Genomic DNA, 21,146 nt, shown 5'->3' on the forward strand with positions numbered 1-21,146 from the left:
CCCACCATCAAGTGCATCTTCCCCTGAAGAAATAGTCTCACTCTGTGAGCGTGCTCTATTTTAATTGCGACGAGAGGTACTTTAGAGGACACCACTATGCCCTTAGGGTTTTCCTCTTGATCGTAGAAGATGAAGACCTGGCCAACCCTGTTTTCCCTTTTATAAACCCCATTGACCCGATACCTGACCCACTCAATGAACCCGATCCACCCCCGACCCAACTTAGCCTCAACTCCTTAGTGGGCCATTTGGCACCCGAGACTCTCAGGTTGGTGGCTGCCATTTTCGGCCAGGCGGTGCTCCTCCTGGTGGACGGAGAGAGCACCCATAATTTCATTTAGCAGTACCTCGTCACCCAACTCGACCTCCCTTATCGCACCACTACTCCTCTCTCGGTTATGGTGGGTAACGACCAACAATTGGAGTGTCATTGGCTTTGTGAGGCGATCACCATTGACCTCCAGACAACATCCTTCACGGTGGACCTCTATGTCTTGCCTATCGTCGGTGCCAATGTTATTCTGGGCGTCCAATGGTTGCAATCCCTCGGTCCCATTCTCACTGATTACACCACCTTAACCATGCAATTCTTTCATAAAGGAAGCTTGGTCGAGTTGCGCGAGGATAAGGACTTTACATTGGGGATGATGACTCCAACTTAGTTTTGACGATTGTGCCATAAACCTAGAAATGTCGTGTTTCCATGTTACTGTGGTTCCTACAGACACATCACCTGCACTCATTTATGACTTCTCCCTGGAGTTACGAGCTTTACTCACTAAGTTTATCTCTCTATTCCAGAGTCCATAGGCCTTGCCATCGGCACGAGACATTGACCACCATATCCACCTTCTCTCGCAGTCAACGCTGGTCAACGTGCGCCCATACAGGTACCCCTATTATCAGAAGCACAGATTGAATTGTAGGTGGAATGCATGCTGCAAAAGGGACTGATACAACCCAACACCAGCCCGTTCTCATCATCGATGCTGTTGGTGAAGAAACACGATGGCTCGTGGAGGTTCTGTGTAGATTACTGAGCTTTGAACGCCCTCACCATCAAGGATCGATTCTCGATTCCCACAATTGATGACCTCTTGGATGAACTCGATGGTGCACGTTGCTTCTCAAAATTGGACTTGTTACAAGGCTACCATCAGATTCAGATGCACGCGAAGGACACTCCCAAAACCGCCTTCAGGACACACCATGGCCATTATGAATTCAAAGTAATGTCATTTGGGTTGTGTAGCGCGCCATCATCATTCCAAGCAATGATGAATATGATCTTCCAATCGTACCTCCGACATTTCATCATCGCCTTTTTCAACGACATTCTCATATTTAGTGGCTCCCCTGAGGATCATCTTCACTGATAACTTCTAAATATGAGTTATTTTGATAATAAAAATATATTGAAAATATCTTTAAAAATATTTATTTAGCAGTTATCTTTGGCTTAAATATTAAGATTTGATATTTTTCTTATTTATGCCTTGTCGATATGAAAATGATGAATTAAAAGAGGAAAAGATCAAGAAAATATCAAAAATATGAATAAAGAAGATTTTTAGTATCAAGCCCAAGTCTACTCCAGCAATTATAAAAGGGAGTCAAGCCAAGGAGACAACACACCACCACAGAACCCTCTCTAGTAGAGGTTTCATTTACTCCCTTTCTTTCACCCATTTTATCCCATCAGTTCTTATACCCCATCCATTGTAAAACCCTCAATGGCCATGAGTGGTTAAACCCCTAGTTATGGCCTGGCAGACCTAAAAGAAAAGCAATGTATGATGTACTCATTATTTATCAATGCAAAGGTGTTTTCTATTCTATTATCTTTTCTGCTTTTATCTTGCATTAATCATATTTATATTCTGTTAGGGGTTAGACGCTCGGGAGAGGGTAACTTCTAAATAAGATTTAAAGAAGGTATGCATGCATTGGTTTTAGGGGTTAGACGCTCGGAAGAGGGTAACTTCCAATAGAACAAAAATAAATGATTTAATAGGAAAGTCATTGCTAGACATAGAATGATTATTTTATGCTCATGCATTCTTGCAAACATCGAAAATTCATACTTCATGCATTTTATTTGTTGAGTCTTTGCAATGAAATTTGGAAGATAGATAAATAAAATAGGCTTGTCATTGTGAGGAATGAGGGACAAGTAATTGAACAGATGTGGGTAGAATAGAATCACCTAAATTGATAAAGAAAAATCATAAACTCATACATCCTAGGTAAACAAGGCAGACCAGGTCCCAACATTATCACGTTCTGATTTTATTTCATTTATCTTCTATTTTTATCTTTTATTTTTCTTATCTTATCTTTTCTTATCTTTATCTTAATATTTTATTTTTCTTATCTTTTACTTTTATTTTCTTATTTTCATTATCTTCTATCTTTATCATCTTTTATTTTAAATATTTTATTTTCATCTTTAAATCTTTATCTTATCTACTATATTTTCTTATCTTTATTTTAAATTCTTTATCAATTGCTTTTAAATTGGGTTTGTATTAATCTAAGTACAAACAAAATTCTTGTGGATTCAACACTCGGGCTTTCGAGTACCTTACTACTTGTGACAGATTTGGTACACTTGCCAACAAGTTAACAAGTTTTTGGCGCCGTTGCCGGGGACTTTGTTTTTCGTACTTGATTATTTGCATATTCCGATTTTAAAGCAATTAGTTTTCACTTTTTATTTTTTATTTTACTTTCTTTTTTTAAAATATTTGTTTATCTACTATTTTTTTAGTTGTTTTATTTTTCAATTTTTTCTCTTTATTCATTCTTATTTTATTCTTTTCTTTTTAAAAAAATATATAAAAAGTTTAATTTTTATTCTGTGATAACGTGCACGGTAATTGTTTCTTTTGTGAACAGTTCACATTCCTTCTTTGAAGAACATATCATGGCAAAAGATTGTTCATAGAGGATGACACTAGAGGATTACTCTAGCCCTATTATACCTCAATACTTCACCAGCATAGCCAGACCAGAGGTGCAGGCAGCCAACTTCTCATATCCATATTCCCTGATCCAGCTGATTCAAGGGAATCTATTTCACAGTCTACCAAGTGAAGATCCATATGCACACCTAGCCACATACATCGACATTTGCAACACGGTGAAGATAGCAGGAGTTCCTAAAAACGCCATCCACCTCAACTTATTTTTTTTTTCTCCTTGGCCGGTAAAGCAAAAATATGGCTTCACTCGTTTAAGGCAAATAGCCTTCAGACATAGGACGAGGTGGTGGAGAAATTCTTGAAGAAATACTTCCTAGAATCAAAGACCACTAAAGGGAAGATGAAAATCTCTTCATTCCATCAATTTCCTGACGAATCCCTCAGCGAGGCACTCGACCGTTTCCATGGACTACTCAGGAAGACGCCTACACATGGGTACAGTGAACCGGTGCAATTGAACATCTTCATAGATGGCCTACGACCACAATCAAAGCAATTACTGGATGCATCCGCAGGAGGGAGGATCAAGCTAAAGACATCGGAGGAGGCAATGGAACTCATAGAAAACATGGCGGCTAGTGATCACGCCATTCTTTGTGATCGCACATATGCACCAACAAAGAGAAGCCTTCTAGAACTCACCACTCAAGATGCAAGCTTAACTCAGAACAAGCTGTTGTCCCGACAAATAGAAGCCCTAATAGAGACCCTTAGCAAGCTTCCACAACAACTACAAGCGGTAAGTCCTTCTCATTCTTCTGTTATGCAGGTAGAGGGATGTCACACATGTGGAGGAACACACGAGCCTAGGCAATGTGCAATCCAACAAGATCCTTCCAGGGAGGTCAATTACATGGGAGTACAGAATTGCCATGGATTCCAAGGGTATCACCAGCGAGGACCGTCAGGATTCAATCATGGCTCACCAGGATTCAACCAAGGAAGAAATTTCACACAAGACTTAAGCTGGAGGATTCAAGGGAATCAGTACAACAAGGAGCACAAGAGTTAGCCTCCCTATCAACATCCTAGCCAGGGGTCGAGTCATCAAGAGAAGCCCAGTAACATAGAAGAATTGCTAATACAGTTCATGCAGGAAACAAGGTCACATCAGAAGAGCACTGATGCAGCAATTCGGAATTTGGAAGTTCAAATAGGCCAATTAGCTCAAGAAAAAGTTGAAAGGCCAACTAGAACTCTCAGGGCCAACACAGAGAAGAACCCAAAGGAAGAGTGCAAGGCAGTTCTAACAAGAAGCAAGAAGAGAGCACAAGAGGAGGGTGAAGCAGAAAAAGACCCGTCTAAGGAGGGAAGAACAGACAAAGATGAAGAGAAAGAAGAAGTGAAGAAAAAGGAAGAAGGAGAAAAGAAAGAAGAATAAGAAAAAAGTGAGGAGAAAGCACAACAATGGGAGAAGTACTCATAAGTAGAAATTCAACAAGAAAGTATTCTCCAAGTTAATACCCCTCCTCATCAACTGATTGTAAAGGAAGAAAGACATGGAGAACATGAGAAAGCCTTAAGTGTCATTCTTTCCTTGATCGCCACCACTTCTCTTACAATAATGTGGAAGGTGCTTCCAGAATACACGAGTTTCAAGGTGTCTCTAGCTAAGAGGCAAAAATGCAAGGAAGATGTGTATTACGTGACCTTCATGCCACCTTGAAGTCATTTGACTTGTCAAGCTAGTGACATTAAATAAGCGCTTACTGGGAGGCAACCCAAGATTTCTTACTTTATCTCTCTTTTAGTTAATCGCATTTTGATTTTTTTAGGATAGTTGGGTTATTTCTTTTCTTTATTTTGATTTTGTGCATTTTGATTTCAGCAATTTAATTCCAATGGTTTAAATTTAGTCATTGAATAAAAATTGCATGATATTTGTGAAGTCACTATTTAGGCTTTTTTTGAAGGATTCAACACTTGAAATGTTGCATGACAATTGTGAAAGTACTAGTTTCCTGGAAGCAAGAGTCAGTCAAAAAGTGGAGCATAAATCACAAAGAGAGAAAAGGCTAGCTTGATTGAAAGAGATCATGGTCCGGTAAACCGATAACTTTATCTTGTCCCGGTGAGCTGTGTGAACTTAATTATGAGAGAACGTCTATTTTTAAATTCCTAATTTTGCATCATTCTTAGACTGTTAGATTATTTGCATAAGGTGGATATGATCAAGGCCATGTTTCTTTTTATTTTAGCCACTCAGCCAAAAAGCCAACCTGTGATGAATTTATCCCTTGCACCCCTGTTGAGCCAAAATTAGTGATGATTTGTTTAAATAAAACCCCGAGCCTAATTTTGATATCCTTAACCTTGTTTTAGGGTTCTAAAAGAGCATAAAGGTTTCAAGTCATGATAAGTTCTTAATTTGGGGGATTGCTAGGGGAATTTGCCTCAAAAAGTATAGCAGCACACAATAGGACACCCTCAGAAGCTTGTAAGCCCAAAGTATTCTTATAAAAAAAAAGATTGCAAATAAGGGCAGAAAAGAATTGATGCCATAAGTGCTAAGGAAAAAAAAATTGGAAATAAAGGGCAGAAAAAGAGAGGTGTAAGTTACAAGAAGAAAAGTGTTGTTAGAGGAATAAAAGGTGAGAAATAAATAAGCCTAGGCAAAATAATTAAAAGTTTTTCAAAGGATGAATGCTCTCTTATAACCTTAATTTTTGAAATTCCAGAAAAACCATGATTTCTTGTTTAGCCAGGCCCCGTTACATGCCAATAAAAGTCCTTAGTGATCCACCAAATGTAAGTAAGAATAACTCTAACTGAGATGAAGTGAAAAATTTGGGAATCTTAATTGCAGGTCGTAGAATTTCAAACACTCAACCCAGACACTTGTGCGCAGAGAGAAACACTAAAGCCTTGTGAGGAAAGTGAGGCAAGCCAACTTGACTAATTTTTTATACTAATGATTTTCATATCGATGTTGCTTGTGCTTCCATTGTGAGATTATGACAAATACATAAAGGACCAGTTGAAAGAATTTGGAAAAAATTACAGTTATTGAAAGTGTTGAAGCATTCGGAGCCTGCTCTAATTTTTGTTTTTGCTTGAGGACAAGCAAAGTTTTAATTTGGGAGATTTTGATAACTGTTAAATATGAGATATTTTGATAATAAAAATATATTGAAAATATCTTTAAAAATATTTATTTAATAGTTATCTTTGGCTTAAATATTAAGATTTTATATTTTTCTTATTTATGGCTTGTAGATATGAAAATGATGAATTAAAAAAGGAAAATATCAAGAAAATATCAAACATATGAATAAAGAAGATTTTTAGTATCAGGCCCAAGTCTATTCCAGCAGTTATAAAAAGGGAGTTATTAAATTTTATAGTGCAACAAAGGCATCTGAAAGACCCCCTTAAAAACCGGTTCATAAGGGGGTGGTCTACCCAGCTATATAAGCACTTATCAAGTTTGTTAAACATCCGATGTGGGACTATTCTCAACACACCCCCTCGAGCCAGGGCTCGTCACCACAAAGCAAGGGCTGGCGGCACCCACCGGGTAGAATATGGCTCTGATACCATATTAAATTTTATAGTGCAACAAAGACATCTGAAAGGTCCCCTTAAAAATCAGTTCATAAGGGGGTGGTCTACCAAGCTATATAAACACTTATCAAGGAGACAACACACCACCACAGAACCCCCTCTAGTAGGGGTTTCATTTACTCCCTTTCTTTCACCCCTTTTATCCCATCAGTTCTTATACCCCATCCATTATAAAGCCCTCAATGGTCATGAGTGGCTAAACCCCTAGTTAGGGTCTGACAGACTAAAAGCCAAGCGATGTATGATGTACTCACTATTTAGCAATGCATAGGTGTTTTCTATTCTATTATCTTTTCTGCTTTTATCTTGCATTAATCATCTTTATATTTTGTTGGGGGTTAGACGCTCGAGAGAGGGTAACTTCTAAATAAGATTTAAAGAAGGTATGCATGTATTGCTTTTAGGGGTTAGACGCTCGGGAGAGGGTAACTTCTAATAGAACAAAAAGAAGGATTTCATAGGAAAGTCATTGCTAGACAAAGAATGATAATTTTATGCCCATGCATTATTGCAAACATCTAGAATTCATACTTCATGCATTTTATTTGTTGAGTCTTTGCAAAGGAATTCGGAAGATAGATAAATAAAATAGGATTGTCATTGTGAGGAATCTGGGGCAAATAATTGAACATATATGGGTAGAATAGAATCACCTAGATTGATAAAGAAAAATCATAAACTCATATATCCTAGGTAAACAAGGCAGGCCAGGTCCCAACATTATCACGATTTTATTTCTTTTATCTTCTATTTTTATCTTTTATTTTTCTTATCTTATCTTTTCTTATCTTTATCTTAATCTTTTATTTTTCTTATCTTTTACTTTTATTTTCTTATTTTCTTTATCTTCTATCTTTATCATCTTTTAATTTAAATATTTTATTTTCATCTTTAAATTTTTATCTTATCTACTATATTTTCTTATCTTTATTTTAAATTCTTTATCTATTGCTGTTAAATTGGGTTTGTATTAATCTAAGTACAAACAAAGTTCCTGTGGATTCGACACTCGGACTTCCGAGCACTTTACTACTTGTGACAAATTTGATACACTTGCCAACGAGTTAACATTCACCATCTAGCAACAACATTTCAGGTGCTACTCAATAACCAATTCGTTTTGAAATTTTCTAAATGTTTGTTTGTGTAGACCCAAGTTGAATACCTCGACCATCTAGTCTCGCACAAAGGGGTTGAACCAGTTGCTTCCAAAATTGTTGCAATCCAACAATGACCCACTTCATGATCCATTAAAGCTCTTCAAAGCTTTTTGGGCCTCGCTGGGTTCTATCGCCGCTTCATCCAAGGTTACGCCACCATTGTCGCACCCATGGTCAAAGGTACCACCATAGAGCCCTTCCAGTGGTCAACTCAAGCCCATATGGCTTTCAATACACTGAAGCAAGCTTTATCAATGACGTCAGTCTTAGCCTTACCAGACTTCAAGCTCCCATTCACCGTTGAGACGGATGCATCTAGAGTTGGCATGGGTGTCCTCCTCTCACAACAGGGACACCCCATTTCCTTCTTCAGTAAACCCTTCAGCCCGAAACTCATGCGTGCCTCGACCTATGTATGGGAGCTAGCTGCGATAACCACAGCGGTGAAGAAATGGCAGCAATACCTTCTTAAGCACCACTTCACCATTGTTACCGATCATCGCAGCCTTAAGGAGTTGTTGAACCAAGTGATTTAGACCTTGGAGCAACATATGTATTTAGCTCGTTTGATGGGGTATGACTGATATTCAGTACTGATCAGGCAGTCACAACCAGGTGGCGAATGCCCTGTCGCGCTTACCAGAACATGACTCCACTGTGTTAATGGTCCTCTTTGTCCCATGCTTAATGTTCATGAAAGAACTTTGCTGTCAACTGGATAATCATTCTGATTACCAACGCCACCTTCAAGAGGTGCTCACTTATCCAACCAAGCACCTCGGACTTGAAGTCTCATAGGGCCTGATTCTCAGTAAAGGTCGCATGTGGTTACCTTGCGACTTGCCAATAGCTTCCACCTTACTCATGGAGTATCATGCGACATCCACAGGGGGACACACCAGGGTTACTAAGACTCTGGCAAGAATCATGGAAAATTTCGTCTAGCCAAGGCTTCAAGAAGATGTTGCACAATTTGTGGCCCACTGTGTCGAGTGCCAGGTAACCAAGTATGAAGCTAAGAAGGTGGCGGGCCTGATATGCCCCCTTCCCATGCCCCACAGACCTTGGAAGGACCTCACCCTAGACTTTATCATGGGCTTACCTCAATATCAAGGCAACACCGTGTTATTGGTAGTTGTTGATCGGTTTTCTAAAGGCATTCACCTGGGAATGCTTCCTTCGAATCATTATGCCCTAATGACAACATCCCTGTTTTTGGACTTTGTCATGAAGCTTCATGGGCTTCCTCGGAGCTTGGTCTCCGACCGCGATCCACTATTTGTCAGTCGCTTCTGGCAAGAGCTTTTTCGGGCAAGTGGCAAGCAACTCCGAATGAGTTCGGCCTATCACCCTTAGAGTGATGGCCAAACTGAGGTGCTGAATCGAATCATTGAGTAATATCTACGAGCTTTTGTGCATCGTCGGCCACGTACATGGGGCAAGCTTCTTCCTTGGGTTGAATTATCACATAACACATCATGGATTGGGGGCACGGGCTCGACTCCTTATGAAATCACTTTTGGCCGCAAACCTTTTAATTTTCCAAAGCATTCACAAGAAACTCCTGAAAGCTCAAGAAGCTATGAAACGACAAGCCGACAAAAAACGCCGAGAAGTGCAATACCAAGTGGATGATTGGGTTCTAGTGAAGCTCCGCCCTCATCGTCAAACTTCAGCAAAAGGGGATGAAGCAATCGCGGGCAAATTAGCTAAGAGGTATTATGGGCCGTTCCAGGTCTAGGAACGAATCAGACCGGTAGCTTATCGATTATGATTATCGGAAACAGCCCAGATTTACCCGATATTTCATTGCTCCGTGCTCAAACTGTTTCATGGTTCGCCGAAGAATGTCGATGTTACTTAATTACCAACTCAATTTGCTAATCACCAACCCCTTATTTCTCCTTTAGCAATACTCGACTACCGCCGAACTTCACCCAGTGCACCATGGGAGGTACTTGTGCAATGGAAAGGGTTATCTCCAGATGAAACATCTTGGGAAGATTGGTCCCAGTTGTGCAGTGATTTTCACCTTGAGGACAAGGTGAGTTTGCAAGGCCCGAAGGATGATACAGAACCAGACTCAACAACAGAAACAACAGCCACAAAGACAAAAAGGGAGGTGCAAATAGAAGACAAGCCCAAAAGAAAACTCACAAAACCAGCCTACCTCAATGATTACGTATGAAGAAAACGACAAAGCTCAGGATCATTGTTTGCCTTAGTGTTGTCTACCCTCAGGGGACAACCTAACAAATTCTGTTAGTGCGATATTCCTAGGGAATCTATTAGTACAATTATATTATTAGGAAGCACTATAAATAAACAATGTAATAAGCAAGCAAGGCAATGAAAAATTTGGATACTTATCTTCTCCTTCTTCTCCCTCTATTCTGGAGGTGCTGGCCTTCTAAACCAGCCTTCGAACTTGAGCATATCACGTATGTACTAATGGATAATTGATAGAGTTCAATTAAAAGTACTAACTAATTTAGGCCCAAGAATAGTAAGAAAATTGAAGCAACAAGCGTGACATGTTTGTTAAACAGAAATGAAAAAATCATAAAACATGAAGTAATAAAAGTACTGTTGTCTCAAAATGAGTATAAAATTAATTCGTTTAATTGCAGCAATGTATAGTATATATCAAATTTGCAGCACATTTGAGTGGTAGTGGAAACTTCATGGCCAATTTCACCAGTCTGTACCTATGTTGATGGGAGTTTTTTGCCGGATACTTCTCATATGTATTGCGGCCATATGACCTCATGGATAATGGGAGTTTTTCAACCGTTGATGATGTACGTGACTCTTTCAAGGCGGCACTAACGAATTCTCGGTTGATATTGATAACTTTCACGCAAACTGTAAATAGTAAGTTTTGAAAGCTAATTACCATAAGCTAAAATATGATTTAGGTATACCATAAATAAATTAATAAATTTTATTTTGAGTACTTAATAAAAAAAATTATTTTAAATTCTTAATAAAATAAATTTTTTATTTTCTTTCTTGATATTTAATTTTAAATGAACAAAAATTTACTAAAAACTCATTAAAATTTATGGAATTTATCAGTAACTAGAATAAAATGTTAAGAACTTAACGATAATTTATTTTACTTTATTAGAGATTTAATGTAATTCTTTTATTAAAGATCTAAAATAAAACTCACTAATTTCTGAAAATCTAAAACATATTATTTTTCCTTAACTAAATTGATAAGTTGAATTTATTCTAGACATTAAGAGTTTAAGATTTTTTGTAAAATAAAAAAGAATTTAAGAATGATTGTTTATAAGACATTGCTTATTAGAAATACAAATGATTCAAGTACATATGTTGTGAAATGAAATTAATAGAAATTTTTGAATTAAGAATCATGTTTAGTTCAAAATTCACCCTTTTATTTTTACATGCAAATCTATATTAGAATATATTTATTTTTGATTGTCAAGTACCCCACCCACGTGTTTTGTTTGTCAATTGCATGAGCTGTAAAGGATATTGCTCCTGGGGACAACCTTAACCATTGGCCACAAAAACTAGAGTTGACGAGTGATCGAAGACTTGTATTTTTACTTTCGATCTCTGGTGTTGGAATTCTTGATAACACAAACCATGGCTGAATTATTTATCTTCAGCATCGCTGAGTCTCTCATAACAAAGCTTGCTTCTCATGCTTTCCAAGAAGCTTCTCGGGTGGTGGGTTTGTACGACCATCTCCGAGACCTTAAAGAGACTCTCTCATTAGTCAAGGCAGTGCTGTTAGATGCTGAGCAAAAGCAGGAGCATAACCATGAGCTGCAGGAATGGCTGAGGCAGCTCAAAAGTGTCTTCTATTATGCAGAAGATGTGATCGATGAATTTGAATGCCAAACACTGCGAAAGCAAGTGCTCAAAGCTCATGGTACCATCAAAGACGAGGTAAGCCACTTCTTCTCAAGTTCTAATCCACTTGTTTTTCGTTCCAAGATGGCTCAACAAATCAAAGATGTCAGCAAGAGGCTAGACAAGGTTGCAGCTGATAGGCATAAGTTTGGTCTCCGAATAATTGATGTTGACACACGAGTTGTTCATAGGAGAGACACGAGTCGCATGACACACTCCCGTGTGAGTGACTCAGATGTGATCGGAAGGGAAAATGATAAAGAAAATATCATAGAGCTTTTGATGCAGCAGAATCCCAATGATGATGACAAAAGTCTCTCTGTTATCCCCATTGTGGGAATTGGAGGCTTGGGAAAAACTACGCTTGCAAAGTTTGTGTTTAATGATAAGAGGATAGATAAGTGTTTCACATTAAAGATGTGGGTGTGTGTTTCTGATGACTTTGACATTAACCAACTCATTATCAAAATCATCAATTCTGCGAATGTTGCTGATGCTCCTCTTCCCCAACAAAATTTAAACATGGTCGATCTGGAGCAATTACAAAATCGACTGAGAAACATACTTGCCGGTCAAAAATTCTTACTTGTCTTGGATGACGTATGGAGTGATGACCGTGTTAAATGGGTTGAGTTGAGGAATTTAATACAAGAAGGGGTTGCTGCAGGAAGTAAAATTCTAGCGACTACACGTATTGATTCCATTGCTTCCATGATGGGAACTGTTACCTCTCAGAAGTTACAAAGCCTTTCTCCGGAGAATTCATTGTCTCTTTTTGTCAAATGGGCATTTAAAGAAGGGGAAGACGAAAAACATCCTCATTTGGTAAATATAGGAAAAGAAATTGTGAACAAATGCAAAGGGGTTCCATTGGCTGTGAGAACATTGGGGAGTTTACTATTTTCAAAATTTGAGACAAATGAGTGGGAATATGTGAGAGACAATGAAATTTGGAATTTGCCACAAAAAAAAGATGACATTTTACCTGCACTTAAATTAAGTTATGATTTCTTGCCTTCCTATTTGAGGCAGTGTTTTGCATTATTTTCGCTTTACCCAAAGGATTATATATTTCATAGTTTTGAGGTAAGTAGGCTTTGGGGGGCACTTGGTGTACTTGCATCACCTAGAAAGAATGAGACGCCGGAAGATGTTGTCAAACAGTATCTGGTTGAATTACTATCAAGATCTTTCCTTCAAGATTTTATCGATGGTGGCACTTTTTATCAATTTAAAATTCATGATTTGGTGCATGATCTTGCTCTATTTGTTACAAAAGAGGAGTGTCTACTTATAAATTCCCACATTCAAAATATTCCTGAGAATATTTGGCATCTGTCTTTTGCTGAATACAATTTTATTGGAAATTCATTCACCTCAAAATCGGTAGCTGTGAGAACCATAATGTTTCCAAATGGTGCAGAAGGAGCCAACGTTGAAGCTTTGCTAAATACTTGTGTGTCAAAGTTCAAATTATTGCGAGTTTTGGATTTAAGTGATTCGACATGCAAGACTTTGTCACGTTCCATTGGTAAGTTGAAACACTTGAGATATTTCAGCATTCAGAATAATCGCAACATCAAAAGACTCCCCAATTCTATTTGCAAGATCCAAAATTTGCAATTCTTGAATGTTCTGGGATGCAAGGAGCTGGAAGCATTGCCCAAAGGATTAAGAAAATTGATTAGTCTTCGGTCTTTGGATATAAGTACAAAGCAACCTGTTTTGCCTTACAGTGAGATTACCAACTTGATCTCGCTTGCACATCTGTCTATTGGATCAAGCCATAATATGGAGTCTATCTTTGGAGGGGTGAAGTTCCCTGCTCTTAAAACATTGTATGTTGCTGACTGTCATAGTCTGAAGTCTTTGCCACTGGATGTTACAAATTTTCCTGAATTAGAAACTCTGTTTGTTCAAGACTGTGTTAATCTGGACTTGGAACTGTGGAAGGACGACCATGAAGAACAAAACCTCAATGGCTTACCACAGCTGGTGAAGTTAAAATATGTTGCATTTTGGGGCTTACCACAGCTGGTGGCCTTACCTCAATGGCTTCAAGAATCTGCCAACTCCTTACAGACCTTGATTATTAAAAACTGCAACAATCTTGAAATGCTTCCGGAGTGGCTGTCAACTATGACTAATCAGAAAGCACTTCATATATCAGATTGTCCAAAGCTTATATCTCTCCCGGATAACATCCATCACCTCACCGCACTTGAACATTTGCATATCAGAGGTTGCCCTGAATTATGCAAAAAATGTCAGCCCCATGTCGGTGAGTTTTGGTCCAAAATATCACATATCAAAGACGTCTTCATTGAAGAACCAGAAAAGCTGGAGGAAGAAGAAGATGAATAGGAATGATTTGTTGAGACATATAAGCGTTGAAGCTCCTTTGGCAACCCCTGGACGTGGATCACGAATGGTCAAACGTGAAAAAAGAGGAGACCATGATGTTTGATTTATTGTGTTGGACGTGATTCACTTATTGAAAATTGATTTTGGGTGAAGTTACCCTGGAGCTGCTTCTGCGTCATGGGAGAGTCAATTCTCAGATTTCAATATTGGATTTTTCGTTTTTGTCCTTCACTCTGTTCCGTTGTCCATCAAGTCAATGCATGCGTGTGTATTTTTTTCCACCGCCTATTTTATGTTGTGCTTATTATTTTGTTGTTGTTTTGATACTCGTATATATTTACTGTGATCTCCACTGCCTGTTATTTTTATACTGTTATTTTGCTGCGGAACGGCTATATTTGGTGTTGTTCTAGCATTTTATAAGGTTATTTTGTTAACATTTTATTTGGTGCTGTTGGTTCATAATATCAGTGTTATTATATTGCTTGGTTAGGACTAAAGTGTTATTTCTTTGTTCATAATGTTGGTTCTTTGCCCGTGCAGCAAAAATAGTGGTTAATAAAATAAAAGCAAAACAATTTGGTAACTAACTAGCTAACCCTGTAATCACCGAGCCAATTGGGATATTACACACTGCTATTTTGGTAAATTATAATGCAAAAGACATCCACAAACAATTAATATCCATTTTGGTAATTTTACCTTTAAAATTAATTTTGATAGTTACTTTTCAAATATCATTAAATTGTGAAAATCAATTTTTTAATATATATATATAATCATAAACAAAAATCACATTATTCTAAAATTAGGTTTGATTAGAATCAGTGCTACCTACAGAATCACATTGATCTCAGTATCAAATATAAACACACTAATCTAATCACTAACTCTTCGTGAGCATACCATTTTACATCAAATTGTACTAATTGAATCATATGTTTAATACATGCCTCTTTGATTAAATTCTTTTTATCTTCCACTTTTTCTTTCATGAAAACTGAAAATAAATTTGAGATTAAAATTATAATTTTATCTTAAATGGTATAGTAAATTGTTAATAATTAATTATTTAGATATATTTAGTCTATAATTTATTTTAATTTTGATTATTATATTTTATATAAGGAATTAATTTTTTAATTTTCATTGTTTTTAGTAATATGATCTTTAAATGTACTTGACATCCAATTCAAATTTAAGAAGCCCAGCCTATTTTCACCAATATACTTGACAGCCTATTGAAATTTCAGTTTTTATTAGAAAACAATATTAAAAATATCTAAGATATAAATTTTGTCTCATGTAGATAATTCTAGTCAATACATCATGGTGTTAGATCAAATTAAGCTAAAAAAACACATAATTTTTACAGTTACTGGAATTCCTAAATTAAATTGGGGTAATACTTTTTATGTTATTTACAGGGAAGTCTTTTCTAAAAGTTTAATTAGTTAAAATAGTTTTTTTACATTATTGTTCAATAATATTTCAAAATAAGTTTACATATTAATTAATAATTACATATCACAGTTTAGACATATTCATAATATTTAATTAAGATTAGGCACATGATGTTAAATATAACACTAAAATGTAATTTTAGTTGTAACCACCATGAAACTTGTTTTCGACAAAGTCATTGTCATTGTCAATGTCTCTCCTACAAAGGTGTTCCACACCCAGCTACCTTCTTCCATAAAATCACTAGGAGAAATTGAAAAACATTCCTAAACCTAAATTTCAACAATTATCAAATTTTAGAATCTCGATTTCAACCTTGCAACCAACATCAAAGTCCTTGGCAAGAAATTGTGATCAATAAATTAGGATTTTCTTTTAGATAGGTCAAACCTCAAAATAAAATTAGGGATTTATATTTTCGATAAAAAAAGGAGAAACAACAAAAGTATTTAAGCGAAAGGTTTCAAAACTACACCATCACCTCCCCAATGCTTCTTCTTATCACATTTTAAATACAGTTCTGTAGCATATATCTTCAAATAGGATTTTTTTTTTTGTTGCAGACTATTTACACTATTTGGGTTGTGGAGAATTACAATTCCAACCAAAAAAATCGGGGATTTAGATATGAATGGAAGGGAAAAGGAGGATGTTAATAGAGGAGAGGTACAAGAAACAAAGGTGGGAACATTGCTGAAAAAATTGGATGGTGAAGAATGCTACAAAGAAGATGAATGGGTTGAAAAGTAATTTTCTTTTCAATAACATGAGTTAAAGTTAGAATTAACCGTGAACATCTTAATTTGAATTGTATGTTGAATAGAGAGATTAAAATTATTAATTTTTTAAATACAATAACTACATGGCTTAATTTTAAAATAAAGAAATCAAAATTATATATTAAAAAAATAAATGGACCGAAATCCCATTTTAGCTTAAATATAATTAATTGACAGTTTTTCCTTAGCGGGTAAATAAATCGGTATTTCTACCATAACCGTACCATAAACCAACATAACAAACATAAGTAATAAGTAACTAAAATGAATAACGCTGACAACTTGTACGTGAAAGTAGGCACATTGGATGGCAAGCTTGAATGATAACCCTTGAAATGGAATGAGATTAGAGGCGGTGAGCATACTATTATAAATCTTCAAAAGCACAAAAGCAAACAAGATCCACTACATACATATATATATATATATATATATATACACTACACACACCCAAAGATACATGCACATGCAATAGATGTTCGTGATTATTACATTATTACACACATATCTAGCTATCACCACCTAATTAAGACCAATATAGTCATAGCATAATGACCCTCCCCACCAATCTCAACTTCTTCTATGTGTTCCTCCCAATGCTCATTCTCTATTCCTCTTCCTTCCTTGCATCAGCTTCTGATTCTAAAGCTGGTACGTATGAATCAAATTTATATATAGTAAAACCCTTGATTTCTTTTTTCTTTTTATTTTTCATGTTAGAGAAATTCAGAATGAAAGAAGGTGTCAGTCATTGTTGTGATACATCATTTGGCAATTTGAGGGAACCAAGGATATTAGTAATATCTTGATGTTCCTCACTAACATCATGTTTAGCCAGTTTTTATTTTGTGTTTATTTACGTTCTAAAAGCAGCTTTATGAACAAATCTTTGATCATTTTCTTTCCAATAATTTTAATTTCTCTAGTATATATGAAGTTTGATTTTTCTTCTTTTTCAAACGAGTGCATTACACAACCTCTTATATGAAAAATTTGTTGGATGATTCACCATCTATAATTAATTAAAATTGTTTTATCTTGTGATCAATTGATGATCTAATTGATTTGATAATTGTTTCTTAGATGTTAAATATTACTAATGAATATTTTCATAAGAAAGATATATCAATTCTGAATGTCTAATTTTTTAATGATCAACCAGCATGAACTTTAATTTGTTTTTGCAGACAGGAGATGCATTCATAAGACAAGCATTTGTTTCTCCTTTAGTTGATTTTTTTATTCCTTTGGTTTACTTTTCAGTTTTAACCCTTGGCTTATTAAATTAATGTAAATTAGAATTATGGAAGAAACATCAAAAGAAAAAGCTTTACCTACCTTTCTTTTATGTTACTGAACCTTAATTTTTTTACAACCTTATTTGGGAGTCATGAAATGACTATATCTCATTCACCTTTTCTACAAGCCCACATCATAAATTAATAGTCTCTTCGCACATTTGTGAAGATATATACTTTTTTTACTTATGTTTTACCACTATTATTTTATCATTTGTTACCAACCTTTCCTTACTGTTACGAGGCCAATTTCTTATGCCTTTGGGGAAAAAAAGAAATTAAAGGATCCTTTGTCGATCTCTCCGAATTTGACATCTTTTTCTCTCACAGAATTTACATAACCGTTGGTGATGATGAATAGATCAAATTGGTGAAAAGAGGGGAAGGAACAAACTCTTTATATTACTTGGAACATTTTAAATAAGGCTCTTTTAATTGTAATATCTTGTGGTTCAATTCAAAAAATCACTGTTGTAGAATAACAATTGGAAATTCAGCCAAAAAAAGAATAACAATTGGAATCATTAATGCCTCGTTACTCTTTATTGAGCTTGACCTTGGTTTCTCTCCCTTGTGTGAACAGAAGATGAAAAATTTACCTACGCTATAGGAAGTAGCACAGGACCAGAGAATTGGTGGCATGTCAACCAAAAATGGAAAACATGTGGGGATGGAAAACTACAATCTCCCATTGATCTGCTTGACCAAAGGGTTCAAGAGCTTCCTCAATTGGGTAAACTTAAGAAAGCTTACAAATCAGCTCCTGCTGTCCTAAAGAATAGTGGTCATGACATCGTGGTAAGTCACTATGCGTTCGAGTGAAAGTATGTAAAATTAATTACCAAATGAAGTGATTTATATTTAAATGTTTTTATTCTTAAAAAAACATATTCAATGTATTCAAAATTAATTTTAGACTATAAGAATCAGAATCAACTCCTCACTGTAGGGCCAAACATGTGGTGTTGGATATCTAACGTGTATCCAAACACGCACTCCATCCTATTGTTTCATGAACTTCTTATTTTTCGGGTACCTTTGGATTATGTTCCGTTTTCTGTTTTGGCGTGCTCCTAACTAAATTTGGAGAATTTCTGGATATATATCTACGTTTACACATTAAAGTTTTGCTTGAAAACTCAATTTTGTAGAAACAAGACTTTAGTTGTTTTTGCAAAATTTTATCTGAACATACACTTAGTTATTGCATCATATTGCAACATCAATACACTGGAAATCTTACTTATTAACATGAAGGATAAAAATTTTCTAGTCGCATATATAGCAGTACTTATCAATGGATCAGTACTTCCTGAGAGCTGGGACAAATTTGCATAATGAACCTAATATTTGTGCTTAATGTTTTGACAGCTGGAATGGAAAGGAGATGCAGGCCATCTTAACATAAATGAAACTTACTACAATCTGATTCAATGTCATTGGCATACACCTTCAGAGCACACGTTGAATGGAACAAAGTGAGTTTTCCATTTTTCATTTAGCTTCTTTAACTGCTTGATGCAGTGCTAAGGAAATTCATTAGGCTTGGCTTTGCATGATTCTCCATATAAATATAGATGTCTTCTATTTGTTATTTAGGTTTGACTTGGAACTGCATGCAGTCCATAAATCCTCTAAGGGAGAGTTTGCTGTTATTGGAATATTGTATAAAATTGGTTCTCCAGATCCCTTTTTTTCAAAGGTTTGCTCTTGACATCTGTGTACACTTCTGAGAATTTATTTATAAATGGCTTGTATAGTGTATAGATTACTACATGTTTCTATATCTAGTTTAGATAAATGTTTGCAAATATGTGAATTTAAGTACATATAGTTCTCTTCTCTTCCCTATAAATTGTAAGATAACTTTGCCCCTTCTGTGATTATGTGAATCTCAAATTTTAGAAGAAGCAGTCTATAGATAAAAATTATAAAAAGGGCTCCTAAATTCTATTCAATGCTGAAACTCTGTACTTTGCTTTATAAGTAAATAAATGTGGTTAAACTATTTTTTCATTTTAAAAAATGGTCCACAACTACAATTTTGACTGCAATTTCAAGGATTTTGTGATCTTTGCATCTACAATTATAGCCATATCAGCTGCATAGATATATTTATCCATACTTTCCTACAATATCAAGAATACAAAGCTATAATTGTGACCACAATTTAAAACCTTGCTATTAACATTATTTAACGCAATGATTATACATAAGTCATAAAAGAGAATCTAATTTGATGCTAGAATGATTATATGGTTAATTTTGAATTTATGTATTATAACTGAGTGATTAATATGGTGCTGGAAATGACTGAGTGATTAATTTCAATTTGTTTTTTCTATAACAAAAACTTTATTCTCTCTGGCAGCTGCTCAATGACATAAAATCAAGTGTGGACAAGGATATAGATGTAGGAGTAATCAACCCAAGAGAGATCAAGTTTAAAAGCAGACCGTACTACAGATATGTTGGTTCTCTTACAACTCCACCATGCACTGAAGGTGTTGTTTGGACAATTGTGAAGAAGGTTTCTGTACTTTATTCACATGATTTTTTTAACTAGCAAAGACTATATTTTTACTAGACACCCTTTTCTAAACTTATGTTGCATGTGTATTACAGGTCAGGACAGTCTCAAGCGAGCAATTAAGTGCCTTGAAAGGAGCTGTTCATCATGTAAGTAAATTAGCACCCACTAGATCTATCAAGTTTCCTAAAACAAATGTTTTTGAATTTATATATAACTGGAATACACCGATGTAAAGATTTTTTTTTTATTTTACATTTAATCATGAACTGACATATAATTAAAAACTATAGACTTTTATAAAAATGACTTTAATTAAAAGTCATATATTTACAAGTAAATTTTAATTAGTTAATAGTGTAAATATATATATATATATATATATAATGTTTTTCAAGAAGCACGAATACTTCTCTTTTAGAACTATTTATCAAATCTAAAATTCCCATATAAGTGATCATACAATACAAGTACATCTACTTAAGCATTATCTAAATTGCAACTGTTCCACAGGGATATGAGGAAAATGCAAGGCCAACGCAGGAACTTGGTGGAAGACAAGTTTGGTTATATGGACCTATGGAGAATGAAAAGCCTACTTAAATATTTGTATAAAGATGTGAAGGGAAGTAACTGCTTCTACACTTGGCAATAAAGTAGAGTACGAAGTATGGACAAATAAAGGCTACATGAGGGCACGATCAAGCACCTGGAATAATGATCTTTATTATGTTTTAAGTTGTGTTTTTGGTGTGCTTGTTTTTTAGTATGTTGGCTTGATTTGTTTGTGCTGGTATATATGAGAGAGTGATAATTTGTACTTTTGAGGAGGGAGATAGTGTGACAAAAACATGAAAAGGAGTTTTATTATTTAAATTTAAATGAAGTTTCTTGCAAGCTAGCACCAATTGAATGACAATATTTAGTATAAATCAACATAAAAAAATATTCACACACTTTTTATACATGAGTTTAATGACTATAAAATAATTTTACATTATTATTTAATCATAAATTATCGTTAATTTATATAATTTTTTATTATTATAAAATTTAACAAACTTACGATATAGAGAGTTGTAATTGAATGATTTCAAAAACTAGTTTATACT

General features: G+C 35.4%; 2 protein-coding genes across 2 annotated transcripts; both read left to right on the forward strand.

Annotated features, from left to right (window-relative positions):
* The first annotated feature begins 11,230 nt into the window (after positions 1-11,230).
* LOC100781317 (disease resistance protein RGA2) lies at positions 11,231-14,426 on the forward strand. The gene has a single exon (XM_006604278.4). The coding sequence runs from the start codon at positions 11,330-11,332 to the stop codon at positions 13,961-13,963; it is 2,634 nt and encodes an 877-aa protein (XP_006604341.1). The 5' UTR covers positions 11,231-11,329; the 3' UTR covers positions 13,964-14,426.
* A 2,163-nt stretch (positions 14,427-16,589) lies between these two features.
* LOC100781864 (alpha carbonic anhydrase 4) lies at positions 16,590-20,934 on the forward strand. Its single transcript, XM_003553348.4, has 7 exons — positions 16,590-16,857; positions 18,088-18,302; positions 18,876-18,982; positions 19,104-19,206; positions 19,876-20,034; positions 20,130-20,183; positions 20,548-20,934. Exons 1-7 carry the CDS (start codon positions 16,758-16,760, stop codon positions 20,635-20,637), a joined length of 828 nt encoding a protein of 275 aa, XP_003553396.1. The 5' UTR covers positions 16,590-16,757; the 3' UTR covers positions 20,638-20,934.
* The last annotated feature ends 212 nt before the right edge of the window (positions 20,935-21,146 follow it).

Source organism: Glycine max, chromosome 19 (genome assembly GCF_000004515.6).
Source record: "Glycine max cultivar Williams 82 chromosome 19, Glycine_max_v4.0, whole genome shotgun sequence".
Lineage (NCBI taxonomy): Eukaryota > Viridiplantae > Streptophyta > Magnoliopsida > Fabales > Fabaceae > Glycine > Glycine max.

Coding starts and splice junctions, on each gene's coding strand:
- LOC100781317 (XM_006604278.4), top strand. CDS start 11,330: ATGGCTGAATTATTTATCTTCAGCATCGCTGAGTCTCTCATAACAAAG.
- LOC100781864 (XM_003553348.4), top strand. CDS start 16,758: ATGACCCTCCCCACCAATCTCAACTTCTTCTATGTGTTCCTCCCAATG. Junction 18,983..19,103: donor CACACGTTGAATGGAACAAA/GTGAGTTTTCCA, acceptor TTTGTTATTTAG/GTTTGACTTGGAACTGCATG. Junction 19,207..19,875: donor CAGATCCCTTTTTTTCAAAG/GTTTGCTCTTGA, acceptor TCTCTCTGGCAG/CTGCTCAATGACATAAAATC.